At 39.9% G+C, this 16,858-nt stretch overlaps 1 protein-coding gene across 1 annotated transcript in view; it reads right to left on the bottom strand.

The window, feature by feature from the left end:
- Window positions 1–2,698: 2,698 nt before the first annotated feature.
- The window catches only part of LOC134303133 (sodium/potassium/calcium exchanger 3), a 46,023-nt gene continuing 31,863 nt past the window's right edge, over window positions 2,699–16,858 (bottom strand). Inside the window, exons 4-17 of the mRNA XM_062988440.1 lie at window positions 16,674–16,748; window positions 15,203–15,287; window positions 14,689–14,792; window positions 13,545–13,619; window positions 12,110–12,135; window positions 11,947–12,000; window positions 10,838–10,980; window positions 9,338–9,507; window positions 6,753–6,960; window positions 6,433–6,599; window positions 5,915–6,029; window positions 4,150–4,262; window positions 3,762–3,827; window positions 2,699–3,665 (exon numbers count right to left, since the gene is read on the bottom strand). Coding sequence (XP_062844510.1) covers window positions 3,555–3,665; window positions 3,762–3,827; window positions 4,150–4,262; window positions 5,915–6,029; window positions 6,433–6,599; window positions 6,753–6,960; window positions 9,338–9,507; window positions 10,838–10,980; window positions 11,947–12,000; window positions 12,110–12,135; window positions 13,545–13,619; window positions 14,689–14,792; window positions 15,203–15,287; window positions 16,674–16,748 — 1,512 coding nt within the window. The 3' untranslated portion in view covers window positions 2,699–3,554. The remainder of the gene's footprint in view (window positions 3,666–3,761; window positions 3,828–4,149; window positions 4,263–5,914; window positions 6,030–6,432; window positions 6,600–6,752; window positions 6,961–9,337; window positions 9,508–10,837; window positions 10,981–11,946; window positions 12,001–12,109; window positions 12,136–13,544; window positions 13,620–14,688; window positions 14,793–15,202; window positions 15,288–16,673; window positions 16,749–16,858) is intronic.

Here is a 16,858-nt window from a genome sequence, read left to right as displayed (position 1 = left end):
TATGCTAGTAAAAATGCAAAAGTTCACGTCATTTTTGCTACCTTGTGATGAAAAAATCCGTTTAAAAGCTCTTCTGTGCAGCAACAAAACTGCATCTTTATGTAAAATGTCTTGAAATCTGTTACTCGAACGAATCCGACATCCAGAACGCACACCCTCGTCCACATATATAAGGTATTGCTACAGTCAGTGCAAACATGTACGTTAATTACAACACAACATTACGTACAACAAACACAAGCTAATTTTAACAGCTGGAGCGAGAAGTTGGAGCTGAATGAGAGGCATGCATGCTTCAATACGCTGGTACACCAATCACGGCACATGTGAGCTACTGCTAGTGTTCTTGCTCCCACTGATATACACTATATGGTCAAAAGCATGTGGACACCTGACCGTGAGCTTGTTGGACATTCTGTTTCAAAACCATTAACATAAATATGGAGTTGTTTCTATCTGTAGCTATAGTAACCACTCTATAGTAACCATTCTTCGAGCTATAGCCTCAGACAGGCCATTTTATGATCAATTCTTCTGTCAGGGCTTTGTCAGGTCACTGGAGTTTCAGACCTCACTTTGTGCACTTGGGAACAGTTATGCTGAAGGAGCAAAAAGTTAGATTTTATACACGTTAGCAGTGGGTTAAGGCAGTGGTCTCCAACCACCGGGCAGCAGACCGGCACCGGTCCGTGGGTCATTTATTACCAGGCCGCACAGGAAGAATAAATAATTAGAGATCACTACATCAGCAATGAAAACACTACTTTTTTACGTGTGTTATTGTTTCTATTGTGCTCATTTGTGAGTAGTATAGTTATTCTATTTTAAATCCTCCCGCCCCTGCCGGTCCGTGAAATTATATCTTATATGAAACCGGTCCGTGGTGCAAAAAAGGTTGGGGACCACTGGGTTAAGGTACTGGACTAGTGAAGTGAAGGTGCCACTGTTGGACCCCTCAATTGCTTTGATTGTATTTGGCCCCAATAGTACGCTGCTTTGGATAAAAGCCTCTGCTAAATCCCAAAAATGGAGAAGCAGGCAGTGTCCACTTACTTTTGGACATATAGTCTACATTTTAAGACATAAATACTTGGCAGTGGTTTTCAGGTCAGTGGTATATCAGGCAAGTTATTATTGTATTAGTTGTATTAGAAACAGCTTGGACTGTTGATTCTGGATATTTAGAGTAGTTAGGTAGTCAAGATAAATATCACGATGCAAAATCACATTTAAACGCCATGAATATCACTTATGATATTGAATGATTAGAGGCTGATTGATGCTATGCATGGAAAAGCTAACCACGCTAATGTGACAGGTAGCTACCAGCATGTTAGCCGTTTGCTACATTAAGAAGTGGTTAATTAAGAAGTCAAAGGCAGGTCACACCAAAACCCCGCCTTTCACTCTGGCTTGTGTAATGGATGTGGTCAGACTACAAACATGCACTGGCAAATCTGCCATTTTTAAAAACCAGTTCACCTGTTTTGCAGTATGATAGAAAATGAGGCAGGTAAGTGCCTGAATGCTGCTGCTACACACATTCCAACTGTCTGGAAAATATTTTAAACGGTTAATAAAGCACACAGAAATTATGACTACACTGTACAGTATATGTTACTTACTTTAAGATCGTCTGTTTGAAGTAAAGGAATTCTGTTGTCCCCTTGGATAAGTCAACTATTCCCCTCAACTGCTCAGCTTTGGATGAAAGCAACTCCCAGATGAATAAAATATGGGTTAATCTGTTAAGCCGTAGTTTGGTAAACCAAATAACCACTCCAAGTCTCGTCTACTTCACTAAATGGACAAAAGTATGTGGACATCGGACTATGAGCTATTGGAAATCCCATTCCAAAACCAACAAGCTGTACAGTGACATTGCCCCCTGTGCAGCTATAGCAACCTCCACGCTAATGGGAAGCTGATGTTCGATGAGTAGGCCTGGTTCCCAATCATACCAATTCATTCCAATTGTGTTCACTTAAGTTTATGTCAGTGCTCTGTGCAGGCAGATAGAGTTCCTTCACATCAAATTTAGACATGGGCCTGTCCCAAATGGTTACCACGCTGTGGTAAGCATATAATTTATTTTTTATAGTTCATTTTAAACATCTGTTTGCAATGGATGTTGCTAAACCAGCCAAACTTAATAAGAAGGATGGGTGTCCAAATACTTTGGCCAGATAAAGAATGACACACTAAGGCCATTTTTTCAGCTATGTCAAGGGTATCCAAACTTTTCGTATCGGGGCCAGATGGAGTAAAAATATGCAAACACAGGTCACAGACTCTTGAAATAAAACAAATACAAATATAATAGACCTACTTGATTACTAGCAAGGGCGGCACGGTGGCTCGCACTGTTGCCTCACAGCAAGAAGGTCCTGGGTCCTTTCTGTGGGGAGTTTGCATGTTCTCCCTGTGTCTGCGTGGGTTTCCTCCGGGAGCTCCGGTTTTCTTCCACAGTCCAAAAATATGCAGTCAGGTTAATTGGAGACACTGAATTGCCCTATAGATGAATGGGTGTGTGTGTGTGTGTTACTGTGTGCCTTGCGCCCACTGAAAAGCTGGGATAGGCTCCAGCACCCCCCCCCCCCCCCTCCCAAACTGGATAAGCGGTTAAGAAAGTGAGTGAGTGATTACTAGCAATTACACTTCCTTTTTATTTAAATGACTATCCATCGATGACAGTGTTGTGTAAACTAACATTTTGCCAAATTCACTCACTAGTTTATAATCCTAATGGGAAGATTATTATATTTCTTTGAATTAAACGTACCCACTTCCCTCTGAACTCAGTGAAGAAATATTCGTTTTTCCAGCAAGCCTGAAATCTTCTGCATTCGCTGTCTATTTTCAATTTCTTTGGAGCTGCCATGTTTATCCAAAACCCCGGGAACATTAATGTAAGTGTAACGGTAATGTTTTGAGTGAGGGGGAAAAAGATGGAGAGCATTTTAGATTTATTTTATGCAATGGTAAGGGCTACATAATTGACACTCAAGTAAAAGTTCTAATTTGTTAAGTGTTGGGGGTCCGATTTGTCTCAAATCAGAACATTTGCTGAAATGTGGAGACTGGTAGCTTTGTATGTTAAACATAAGTTAGAAAAAACTGAAAATTTAGTATTAGGAGCAATGCTAACTCTAAACTCAACTCGGAACACTGATATAGTGTATAGCACTAGTCTCATCCAATGTAAGCACCACTTCTGTCCACATGAGGTGGAATCTAGGCCTCTTCTTCACGTTATGCAGTAATCAGTACAGTGTTACTTATGAACCATCGTTTCTGAAACCCTGTGCTAATTGTAAAACAGCATACTGCCTGCATTGAACTGATAAGGAAAGACAGAATCAGAAGCTTTACTTCTGAGTGATTAGTCAGTCTGTCGATCTTTCACTCCACTGGTACCCCTGGTATTAGGTTCAGTTCCGGTAATGCCAAAGTCCAGTGTAAACCGCCCAAAATGTATCAAACTCGGAGCAGAAAAAATAAAGCAGTTTGACTGATGGATGTGGATGTAGGTTAAATCGTGTGTACAGAATTCTCTAGAGCTGACCAAACAAGATGGAGCAGAGAAGAAAGATCGAATAAAGCAGCATGAGGCCCAAACCCAGACGCCGGTCCAGCTTCCAGCCGTTCAGGTGTACGCTCATGACCTGTACACAGCAAAAACAGTTCAGCACACACAGATATGTATGATTTATTGGAGTCAGAAGGTAGATGTGATGATAAGCCTACTTAAGGCTACTTACTGTGAGGAAGACAGATGCTAGTAGAAGAACGACTGAGTACACCAGACCCTTATTGTTGATGAAGACCTGGCAGTGGAAAGAATACGAACACACTCTATAGCCTGAAATACCAGCATGAGATGTGAAAATGTAGTAAAAAAACTATTAGCATTGTATACAGAATAATACTGAGGTAATTTTTTATTGTCTTTACAGTTATATATAACGTATACTTGCTTTAAATGCGCTGGTTTATTCTACATAGCATGATCTCATGGTCAAGAAGATCATCTTTAGATCACCATGGGTAAGGTTGGCGTACAATGACTATGCTAATGATCATAATTATCATACATGTTTTATACTATTAAACCTCTAATTCAACCTAATAAAGAGAATGTCTGCTTACTGATGATCCGTGGTCCACCACAAGTGTTCTGAGCATCCATGGGAAGCCCAGTCCCAGCAAGATGTCAAAAATATTGCTGCCTATGGAGTTAGATACTGCCATGTCTCCCATACCTGACACACACACACATAAACACACACAAAATCATTCCTTTATCTGTAGAAGTTTAATATTCCCTTGATGCTAGATCACAGTCCTATTGTAAATCCTATTTATTCAAATTATTCTCCAGGCCACCCAAGGAGGACGGGGGTCCCTGCTGAGTCTGGTTCCTCTCAAGGTTTCTTCCTGTATTTTTAAGGGAGTTTTTCCTTGCCACTGTTGGCCTTGGCTTGCTCAACAGGGGTTTTTGTATCTGTTGGTCCTGGATTCTGTAAAGTTGCTTTGAGACAATGTCTATTGTAAAAAGCGCTATATAAATAAAGTTGACTTGACTTGACAGATAGGAGCCAATGTTACAGTGGTTCTCAAACATGTTCAGCCAGTGACACTTAAAAAGCTTAAAATGATCACGTCTCCATTATAATTCCAAGCTTCAAGGTTATTTTTTAGTGAATCCTTGTAAAGAAGCACTTGTGATCTTTTAATGACGAGTTTTGGTTGCCCAGATCTTTCTGAAGAGCCTAAAAAGGGGTTCTGCTCTAGGCGGAGAGTATATTACAACCCGTGATGCAAATTTTAACTGACTGATCGTCATAGTCATCAAGTGTCGTGAGTTGATACCAACTCCTGGTGACCACATTAATAGTCTTTCTTTCAAACATCCCATCTTCTGTTTGGGTCATCAGGCTTAATTGCTTGTTCATGATTCATTTAATAGTATTTTGTGTTTGCAGATCTGAAATCAAAGAAATCCTCAGCTCTTCCTCAGAATGCCATTGTCATTGTCACCTTTGTGATCTTCTGCCTCTGACATTGTCCTAACTTGCTGCTGTTCAGTATAGGTGCTAGGTTTAATCTGGCACCTCTGCTAAGACTTTTCAGCCATGGGAGGCTGGATAGCGCGCTACTTCCTTGATGCAAGCCTTTTCGCCTCCATACCGTGAGAAGGAATCTGATATAGCGTCTCATTAAAATATAACACATCGTATTAATAAGTTTCATATGAATAATTCTTTATGCTTTATATGAACATATATAGATTTTCTGACATTGGTGCACTTATTATAAGATTGTCAGTAGAATCCTACCTTTATACAATGCAAAATATTCCAGTTATATTTGTAAAAGAAATAACGTTACATACAGATACCACAGACTCCATACTGACACAAAAAACAGCTTGTTTGTGAATTGAATGTGTAATCATTCCGTCGTACATTATTTAAATAATACTTGTTCATACATTGTCCTGTTCAGGTAAGAAATGCAGCGCTATCTTCCTACATGATCATAACAATCATTTAGCAACTGATCATTATAACATGCATTTATTCTGTACCGCTAGTGTGAGAGACCTGTAGTTCCACGATCAAGTGTCAACTGTAGGTGTCAATTCCTACCTAAATAAGCCTCAAATGTATTTTCCTTAAAATAAAGTGTTACCAACATTTTTAATAATAAACATCCCTAACTACAAGATAGCAAATGTACATTTTTAATGGACACTTTTATTTTCTAGTGTCCATGTCTCCAGGATTCTGATATGCTGAATGATTGCTCAGTTTAACTATGAGGAAAAGACCATTTGAAGAATCTTTGAAGATATAATCGTATCCAAAATCTTGTCTGAAAAAAAAAAAGCCCAAGTGTCATAGTGGTGTACCTTGCCGGGCTACGATGAGACTCGCCATGCAATCTGGTACACTGGTGCCCGCTGCCAAGAAGGTGATGCCCATGATATAATCAGGGATGTCTAAAGTGTAGCTGATAATTGTGACCTGTAGGAGTCAATAGAAACGTAGATTGACCTTATACAGCCTTAATATAAGTCATCATTAAGGTTTACATTGCTGACAGATTGTCAGCATTATTATACACCACCAACACCCTGGACTACACAACTGGACCCATTATTTATTATAATTTGCACCTGCACCTGCATATCTATACACATCTACAATTATATACCCATTAAGACCATGTTATCGTATAGTAATGTAGTTTAAATATCTATATAATAATAATAACAATTATTATTATTCCCAGGTAGACAGTTTTAAACTTTCTATTAGATTTTATAAAATAAAATATAACCCAAGCTGCAGTAAACTAGATGAGGTAGAATTAAAATATTCTCCAAATATTTGTATTCTTTGACCAAGTATACTTTTATTCTCTTACCATCCACACCATCTGGTAAGAGAAGATGGCAATCCAGAGCGTGGAGGTGATGAAGGTAACCATAAACCAGCGATGCCAGCGAGGTAAAAGGCAGTTAGGCACTGTGCAGTACAGCAGCACTCCAAGCGGCCACGACACTACCCACTTAACACGGGCTGCACAACCACCTGCCAACACACACACACACACAATTATGTATTATTATATGTATATGTATACTTTTAATCATTTAATACCACCCTGTATCTCATTAATCAATCACAAAGCCCCCACTGATAAGGAGTATTTTGAGAGGTGGACTGCAACAGGTGTGGAATAACCTGGAACTTGAAATGGCCTAAAGGTTTCATCTCCATCCTCGTCGTCCTCAGGATGAGAAAGATCCACTGCTTTCCCTCCTGCATCCTGCTCTATTCTCTCTCCATCCTGCAGGGGTCTCTCGATGCTTCCTCCATTCTCAATTCCACCAGAACCGAATGTCTTTACTGAGCTTCCCCTGACTCCTGATTCCCTGATCAGTCTCTGCCTCTGAGAAATGAGAGGAAGCTGACTTGGGTGCAAAAACAGAGACATTATCTTCTATAACATGTATTCAACCACTTTTGTACACAGACTAATTTAATATACTTCTAGCACATATATTCACTTTTTAAAAATTACCCGCACACCCGTTTTAACTTTGTATGTAAAAAATATAAACAAAAGTATGTAAATATTAAATAAAGACCATTTAAGAACAAAATAAATTTAGTAAAATAAATACTATTGTGAGGTGCTCTGGTTTCACAGCAATCTAACTTGCTGGCCCACCACTGTTGAGATCTCAAGCTCTCCAGTTTGAGTCTTAGCTGTGCTTTCGACCCGGCTGGGCATCCAACAGGCACTACTGATTGTGCCTGTAGGAGGAAAGTTGACAGGGTTCCACAATGTTGCTGCAAACATGACCTCTGCTGGCTGGTAGTGGCCCATGCATGAAAGATCTGCACGCTGCTCTACACCCTGTATACATACGACTGCACCACTGTGCACACCAGCAATACCATCATCAAATTTGCCGACGACACCACCATTGTAGGGCTTATCTCAGGAGACGATGAGACTGCCTACCGGGACGAAGTGGAGAGGTTGTCGTGGTGGTGTAAGGACAACAATCTACTTCTGAACACGGCAAAGACAGAAGAGCTGGTTATTGATTTTAGGAAGGTGAGGAGCGTCATTCGACCCATAACCATAGATGGGGTCTGTGTGGAAAGGGTTACATACTTTGGCTTCCTGGGCATTAATATCGAGGAGGACCTAACCTGGGGCGTGAACATCACAGAACTGATGAAGAAGGCACAGCAGAGACTCTACTTTCTGAGGACACTCAGGAGAAATAACATCGATCAGAGACTGCTGGTGTCCTTCTACCGTTCTACCATAGAGAGCGTCCTCACTCACCGCCTCTGTGTGTGGTTCTCCAGCTGCACTGCAGCACACAAGAAGGAACTACAGAGGATTGTGAGGTCTGCAGAAAAAATCATTGGGTGCTCTCTACCCACCCTGGAGGACCTACACAAGTCTCGTTGCCTGCAGAGAGCTCAAAAAATTGTTATGGACAAATCTCACCCCGGCCACCATCTGTTTCAGTTGTTACCGTCATAGTATAGGTATAGGACTATTAAGACAAGGACAAACCGGCTCAGAAATAGCTTCTACCCCACCGCAGTACGAACCTTAAATATTTCTTTATAAGGTTATTTAAAACACATGGGACTGTGCAATTTTCAGACAATGTTTACAAGGGTAATGTGCAATTTTTCAGGCAATTTTAGAATATTTACAAGGGTAATGTGCACATTTCCACCAGCTTGCTACTGAACAGAAAGTCTATTTTTTGTGTTATTGTTATTGTCATTGTAAATTTTGATATTTTGTAAATTCTAGTTTTTCTTCTTTAAATATTGTTTATAATATTTGAGACTATGGCACCTTAATTTCGTTATACCTGGTATAATGACAATAAAGATATTCTGATTCTGATAAATGCATGTCAGGCCTAAACACCCATTGTGAACATTGAGTCTGTGCATGTTTGTGTTAGGAATACATCTGGTATTGTCTTTATTAAAACTGGAATATTGGGAACTGGGCCTGGGCAGGGCCATTTCTGTTTGGAGTTTGCATGTTCTCCCCCTCCCAGGCCCTTCTTGTTTTAAAGTAAGAAGGGCCTGGGTCATTTCTGTTTGGAGTTTGTATGTTCTCTGTGTCTGAGTGGGCTTTATCCAGGTACTCAGGTTTCCACCAGGTTAAAAAGACCAACTGGAGTCAGGCCAACTGGAGCTACTAAAATTGCCCTAAATGTGTGTTTGTCTGCCCTGTGATGGACTGGCAACCTGCGCAGGGTGTTTCATGCCTTTGAACCATGAATAAATAAATAAATGACAGTTCTGAAATTACCTTGGGGGACAAATAAGATATTACAGGTACACAGAGCTTTATACATTTAAAGTTGATGGTTTGCTTCACCTATTCGAGTCACTGTTAGCAAAGTAAGCTCAGTCTAAATACTAAAAAGATTGCAAACTGTCTCTATATGTTTATTAAATCATTTCTGGCCAGGCTGGGTTATTGTATGTCAGATGATACAATGTGATAGGAAGTGATTTTGCCATTTTGGATCAACTGTATACCAACTTTAAAAGGTGTCGTTGTCCTTTAGTTCCTAGTCACAAATTTGTGGATCAAGATCGAATTAATTATAACACTGGCACTAATTTTCAGTTTTTTTAGTGTTGATTCGCACCACTGGTGTTGTAAAATCATTATGATGTGATTTAATTTCGCAATAAAAAACCTGGTGTTGCCAGGCCTTTAGTCCATCAAGCCCTAACTGTGTACAGCAGTATAGTGTAATGCTTCTCACTTCGCTGATGAGGACACGACCGGCCATGCTGAGGCGGGTACGGGGTGAGAAATGCGGAGTGATCATGATGCGAAGCCCGGCCTCTGAAAACGAGAGCTGGTGAGGTTTGAGGATCAGTAGCTCATCCACCATCATTACTGGAGACTCCTGCTGAGCTGCACCTGGCTGACCTGGAAACGGAATCAAAAAATCTTAACCCCACAACAGAAAAACAGATCGGACGTAATATTAAGGCAGTTCAGTTTGCAATCGGTTAGTGCCAAGGGTGCCAAGCCATGAAAGGGTATCACAAACTCGCCCATTTACTCACTCACACCTGAATTGGGCAGTTTATTATTACAGATAGTGCCCGTCTCAAACACACAGATGTTATCACCGATAACAATGTGAGTCTCAGCCATGTGCTGACAACCGAACACACACAGGCGCAAAACATTAGAAGAGAATGATGTGAGAGGATAAACACACACACAAGCTCGCACTAAATTAGGAAAAGAGATGCAGCGACAGCACAGAGTCCCTGTCTGGAGGAGCAGAGGCGCCTGAGTAATAAATGACTTAATCAGGCTAGTATTTCAAAATATTATTGTAAACTGATCTGAAGGACGGAATAGCAAAATACTCTGGAATATGACTAGTACAGACGAATGGACAGTTTGTAAACTGTTTTTCCAAAGTTATTAATGATAACGAGTACACATAGAATGAGCATAATGACAAGTACACCGATCAGCCATAACATTAAAACCACCTCCTTGTTTCTACACACACTGTCCATTTTATCAGCTCCACTTACCATACAGAAGCACTTCGTAGTGCTACAATTACTGACTGTAGTCCATTTGTTTCTCTGCATGCTTTGTTAGCCTGCTTTCACGCTGTTCTTCAATGGTCAGGACTCTCCCAGTGTCCCAGTGACAATGACATGGTGGTGGTGTGTTAGTGTGTGTTGTGCTGGTATGAGTGGATCAGACACAGCAGCGCTGATGGAGTTTTTAAACACCTCACTGTCACTGCTGGACTGAGAATAGTCCACCAACCAAAAAAATATCCAGCCAACAGCGCCCCTTGGGCAGCGTCCTGTGACCACTGATGAAGGTCTAGAAGATGACCGACTCAAACAGCAGCAATAGATGAGCGATCGTCTCTGACTTTACATCTACAAGGTGGACCAACTTGGTAAAAGTGTCTAATAGAGTGGACAGTGAGTGGACACAATATTTAAAAACTCCAGCAGCACTGCTGTGTCTGATCCACTCATACCAGCACAACACACACTAACACACCACCACCATGTCAGTGTCACTGCAGTGCTGAGAATGATCCACCACCAAAATAATACCTGCTCTGTAGTGGTCCTGTGGGGATCCTGACCATTGAAGAACATGGTGAAAGCAGGCTAAAAATGGACTACAGTCAGTAATTGTAGAAATACAAAGTGCTTCTATATGGTAAGTCGAGCTGATAAAATGGACAGTGAGTGTAGAAACAAAGAAACACCTTTTCTAAGAAGCACCATTGAGGTATTGCAGTTTGCTCCGTCCTCCACAGTGTCCTCATTCCTAGGTGTCTCTCCTCTGATACAGCACCGACCCGGACCCCTGAAACGCTGTTTCACAAAGCTCGCAATCTGAGTGTTGAACCTGCACACATAACAGCATGATTACAGTGTCAGAATGCATTTTCATTTTTAACTGGTTATCAAAAGAGACGACCGACCTAATTTCTGCATCAACTATTGGTGAAAATGTAGCCTGATCTATCCAAATCAGAATAACAGAACGACACGTTCCGCATAAACTAAACAATTTATGACATCAACCAGACGCATTGATTAATTATTCATAGTTGTGACTGGAAATTACAGACTTATGGGAACAGCTGGACACCCTGGTCCATGATTTTCTGATTTTTAACTAACTTCTGCACACTGTAACACATGGTTGCTCTTGAAATGTGTGAAAGTTATGCCACATGTAATACAATTAAAGGCCAAAAGTATAAGGACACACCTCTAATTTTTAATGTGTTTTCATTATGACCACTGACAGGTGAAGTGAATAACACTGATTATCTCTTCATCACGGCACCTGTTAGTGGGTGGGATATATTATATTAGACAGCAAGTGAACATTTTATCCTCAAAGTTGATGTGTTAGAAGCAGGAAAAATGAACAAGCATAAGGATTTGACTGATTTTGACGAGGGCCAAATTGTGATGGCTAGACGACTGGGTCAGAGCATCTCCAAAACTGCAGCTCTTGTGGAGTGTTTCCAGTCTGCAGTGGTCAGTATTTATTAAAAGTGGTCCAAGGAAGGAACAGTGGTAAACCGGCGACAGGGTCATGGGCGGCGGAGGCTCACTGATGCACGTGTGGTCCGATCAAAAAGACGAGCTACTGTAGCTCAGATTGCTGTAGAAGTTAATGCTGGTTCTGATAGAAAGGTGTCAGAATACACAGTGCATCACGGTTTGTTGTGTATGGGGCAGCAAAAGGTGGACCAACACAATATTAGGAAGGTGGTTCTAATGTTTTGGTTCATCTGTGTATATTATGGAATAACTGAAATAGATTTTCTCTTGTTTTAGTTGTAAAACATCTACTCACTTCATGATGAGAATGTAAACTCCGTACATAGAGATCAGGAGAATGGACTCCCACCTGAAATGAGAACAGATAATAATCTTCAGTGCTTTGCAAATGCTCTGCATCAAACTTTGTACATTTTAATTTGTATAAGTGTACAAGTATTAAAGGGTTTTGGACTTACCACACAACCCTCTCATCATAGATGACCTATAGGAGCAGGAAATTAATAAATATAAAGGTTTAATAATAGTAAACCTAAACAGGCTTGTTGATATTGTCAACACTGACATCATTATTAACAATGATAGTAATGAATGACACTAGTAGAAGGGATGTGTGGTCGGTACAGATGTGTGTGTAAGAATGTGTATAATTATATATGTGTGTATGCAGTTTTAGTTTAGTGTTTAGGGTACTGGATTAGTAATTAGAAGGTTGCTGATTCAAGCCCCACAACTGCCAGGTTGCCACTGTTGGGCCCTTGAGCAAGGCCCTTAACCCTCAATTGCTTAGATTGTATACTGTCACTGTATTGTAAGTCGCTTTGGATAAAAGCGTCTGCTAAATGCCGACCACCACCACCAGTTAAAGTGTGCAGTGTAAACAGTGTATATACACACACACACACACACACACACACACACACACACACAATAAGCACACACTAAGCACATCCTCATAGTCAGCAACATACAAAGTTTATCTACTACAGCTACATCACATTGATATGAAACAGGAGATTGGTTAACAGGCTTAAAAATAAAAGCTTATTATTCTACTATAGGATCTATGTTTTTTTTTTTTTTTTATTGTCCCCATATAATATTAAATATTGAATATTACATGGTAAAAAATTGTAAATGGTAAATAAAATGTAAAAATAGGTTCACATATGCTTTACAGGGACACATCTGAACATTTTAATGCATAATTGCTGTTATTAGCTAAATTGAACATATTGGCAAACAGAAACTTAGATCGTAATGAGTTACATCATGTATTAATGTATGTTTTTTTATATATGTAGTATAAAATAGTGTATTTAAAATATGCTAAATTGGCTCTCAGGTGGCATACGGGTAATACACACTGGCACACCAGAGCTGGCATCTCGAACTCATCGGTTCTAAGCTCTGCTTTGCTACCGGCAGGCTGGACGCCTACACAAACAACGATTGGCTTGTTGTTCTGGGAGGGTGCCGCAGGGGATTCCTCTTAACTGATGCAATTACAACCTCTGCTGGCTGATTGATGGTGCCTGCACAGGGGGATTATGTGATCAGGGTGTGTCTCTCCGTACACAAAGCTGATCCACATATGAATACGCTTTGTGCAGTTGGAAAAGATGCAGTCGGCTACTGCACACCTGTCGGAGGGGGCGTGTGTTAGTCACGGCTCTCCTCAGTCAGAGTGGAGGTCAGGGAAAAGGGGAAGTGTGATGCAATCGGGTAATCGGATACGACTAGATTGGGAGAAAAATTGAGGGGAAAAGCACAGACTTGAAACATCTAAGAGTTTATTTAGATGATGGTACAACACGGATGGGCATGGCTATTGTTCAGCATTATCGTCAAGGCATTCGCTTTTGTTTCACTCAGGTACATCAACACACTTACCAAGATTAAAGCCAGAACTGAGAGGATATAGTAGAACGAGTCTCGAAACAAAGACCACCAGGTAAGAGCCACCGTCTGTAAACAAAAGACAGAGACACATTTTACTGATAACTAACAATAAAGCGCATTGAAATCATAATAGCAACAGAGTGAGAGAGATATATGATACATACAAGAATATATACATTTCATTTCATATATATCAGTTTTTATTCCATATACGTATATCAAGTTTTATTCCATATATATCGAGTTTCATTTTATGTAAATCAGTTTTGCTTCCATATATATCATTTTCATTCCATATATATTGTTTTTCATTCCATATATATCATTTCCATTCCATATATATATCATTTTCATTCCATATATATTGTTTTTCATTCCATATATATCATTTCCATTCCATATATATATCAGTTTCATTCCATATATATTATTTTCATTCCATATATATCATTTTCATTCCATATATATCATTTTCATTACATATATATCAGATTCATTCCATATATATCATTTTCATTACATATATATCAGATTCATTCCATATATATCAGATTCATTCCATATATATCATTTTCATTACATATAAATCAGTTTTCATTCCATATATATCATTTTCATTACATATAAATCAGTTTTCATTCCATATATATCAGTCACATTCAATATATATTGAGTTTCATTCCATATACATTTATATTTATTCAAAGCATCAAAAAGCTTTCAAGTTTCATTAATCTAGTCATATCCAATTACCCGATTGCATTACGCTTCCTCTCTACTGATGCTGACCTCCACTCTGATTGAGAAGAGCCGTGACTAACACACGCCCCATTCCGACACGTGTGCAGCACCGATGGCATAGTTTTCACCTGCACGAGGCGAGTTCGTATGTGAATCAGCTCTGTGTACGGAGAGTCACACCCTGATCCCGTTATCCATTATGAACTCTGTGCTGGAGCTATCAATCAGCCAGCAGATGTCGTAATTGCATCAGTTATGAAGAATCCCCTCTGGCACCCTCCCTGCGAACGAGCTAATAATTGTTTGTGTAGGCGCCCAGCCTGCCGGTAGCAGAGCTAAGATTTGAACCTACGAGTTCATGTGGTGAAACAAATGGAATAGATTGAATAGTTACCTGACCAGCAAAGATGCCACACACTCCGATGATGACTAGGATGTTGAAGACAGCAGACCCAACGATTGTCCCCACCCCTACATCTCCCTTAGTGATAAACACTCCTGCCAATCAAACAGAACACACAGTGTTAGACAATTTATAAAACACTTATGGCCTATAGCATCTGGACACCTGACCATGCGCATTAACAAGGAGCCCCGTGTCTGTTCAGTCATGAGCATTTGTAAAGTCAGGTACTGATGCTGGACAGGAAGATTAGAATTCTTTTAATGAAACTCTTTTGTGATAGATGTGGCTGATACTGTAATAAATAAAAAACGAGGTGTCCACATCATTTTGGCCATATAGTGTACTGATCCACTCAGACATCCACATATTCCAATGACCATTCACATTCCTACTCAAAAGACCAATTCAGCCAATAGTGAACCTTCAGTAAAAATAATATTTGTCCTATAAAGCGGTAACCAATCACACAAAACCACAATGCGAAACCACGGACTGAACTGACCAATAAGGGAGGTGAAGAGCTCAGGAGCAGAGCTTCCAGCAGCCATGAAGGTTGCCCCGGCCACATCCTCACTCAGGTGCAGATTCTACAGCAGATACACAAATGATAAAAGAGGATCCAGATGTTAAACCAGAGGATGATAAAAGATGCAATTGACCAATCTACAGATCTACAGTTTAAGCAATGTAAATCAGGAAAAAAATTTATAAATAAAAAGCTATTTATTGCATATTAATATGAAAATGCATAAACACACACACACACACACACACACACATATATATATACAGTATATATATATATATATATATATATATATTCATATATACACTGATCAGCCATAACATTAAAACCACCTCCTTGTTTTTATACTTACTGTCCATTTTATCAGCTCCACTTACCATATAGAAGCACTTTGTAGTTCTGCAATTACTGACTGTAGTCCATCTGTTTCTCTGCATACTTTTTTTAACCTGCTTTCACCCTGTTCTTCAATGGTCAGGACCCCCACAGGACCCCCACAGAGCAGGTATTATTTAGGTGGTGGATGATTCTCAGCACTGCAGTGACACTGACATGGTGGTGGTGTGTTAGTGTGTGTTGTGCTGGTATGAGTGGACCACAGCAGCGCTGCTGGAGTTTTTAAATATTGTGTCCACTCACTGTCCACTCTATTAGACACTCCTACCTAGTTGGTCCACCTTGTAGATGTAAAGTCAGAGATGATCGCTCATCTATTGCTGCTGTTTGAGTCGGTCATCTTCTAGACCTTCATCAGTGGTCACAGGACGCTGCCCATGGGGTGCTGTTGTCTGGATATATTTTTGGTTGGTGGACTATTCTCAGTCCAGCAGTGACAGTGAGGTGTTTAAAAACTCCATCATTGCTGTGTCTGATCCACTCATACCAGCACAACACACACTAACACACCACCACCATGTCAGTGTCACTGCAGTGCTTAGAATGATCCACCACCTAAATAATACCATTGAAGAACAGCATGAAAGGGGGCTAACAAAGCATGTAGAGAAACAGATGGACTACAGTACAGAACTACAGAGTGCTCCTATATGGTAAGTGGAGCCGTTAAAATGGACAATGTGTGTAGAAACAAGGTGGTTTTAATGTTATGGCTGATTGGTATATATTTATATATATATATATATATATATATATATATATATATATATATATATATATATAAATAATTGGTTTATCAATCGTCATTGAATTCCAATATTTCCCATGGAATTATTGACTGACTTCACTGATATCGTTTTATTTCTGTCACTCCCCACAAAAAACAATTACATGAGGTTAAAAGCCTTTAAATGATCCTTTAAATATATAAACATTTAACAGCAAATTCTGACACAGCGCCAACATTATCAATGAGGGACATGGATCAAATTGAGCTGTCATCACTTTGTGTGGTCGGGATTCAAGGTGTCGATCTGGTGTGACGTCTTACCTCAGATATCTTCTCCAGGGAGGGGACGAAGAAGTCATCACAGACAATCGCTAGAGCGTAGAACATATAGATGGCCTGGAATTGAGACAAATGTAAATGTAAAAAAAGGACGCACAAATAAAGAAGATCAACCGTTTGTATTCTTTTTGGGGTAAATAAATAAGGTCTGCAGTGGGTTTGAATCA

This window comes from Trichomycterus rosablanca, chromosome 26 (genome assembly GCF_030014385.1).
Source record: "Trichomycterus rosablanca isolate fTriRos1 chromosome 26, fTriRos1.hap1, whole genome shotgun sequence".
NCBI classification, from domain to species: domain Eukaryota; kingdom Metazoa; phylum Chordata; class Actinopteri; order Siluriformes; family Trichomycteridae; genus Trichomycterus; species Trichomycterus rosablanca.
This window is presented reverse-complemented; position numbering and strand designations above follow the sequence as displayed.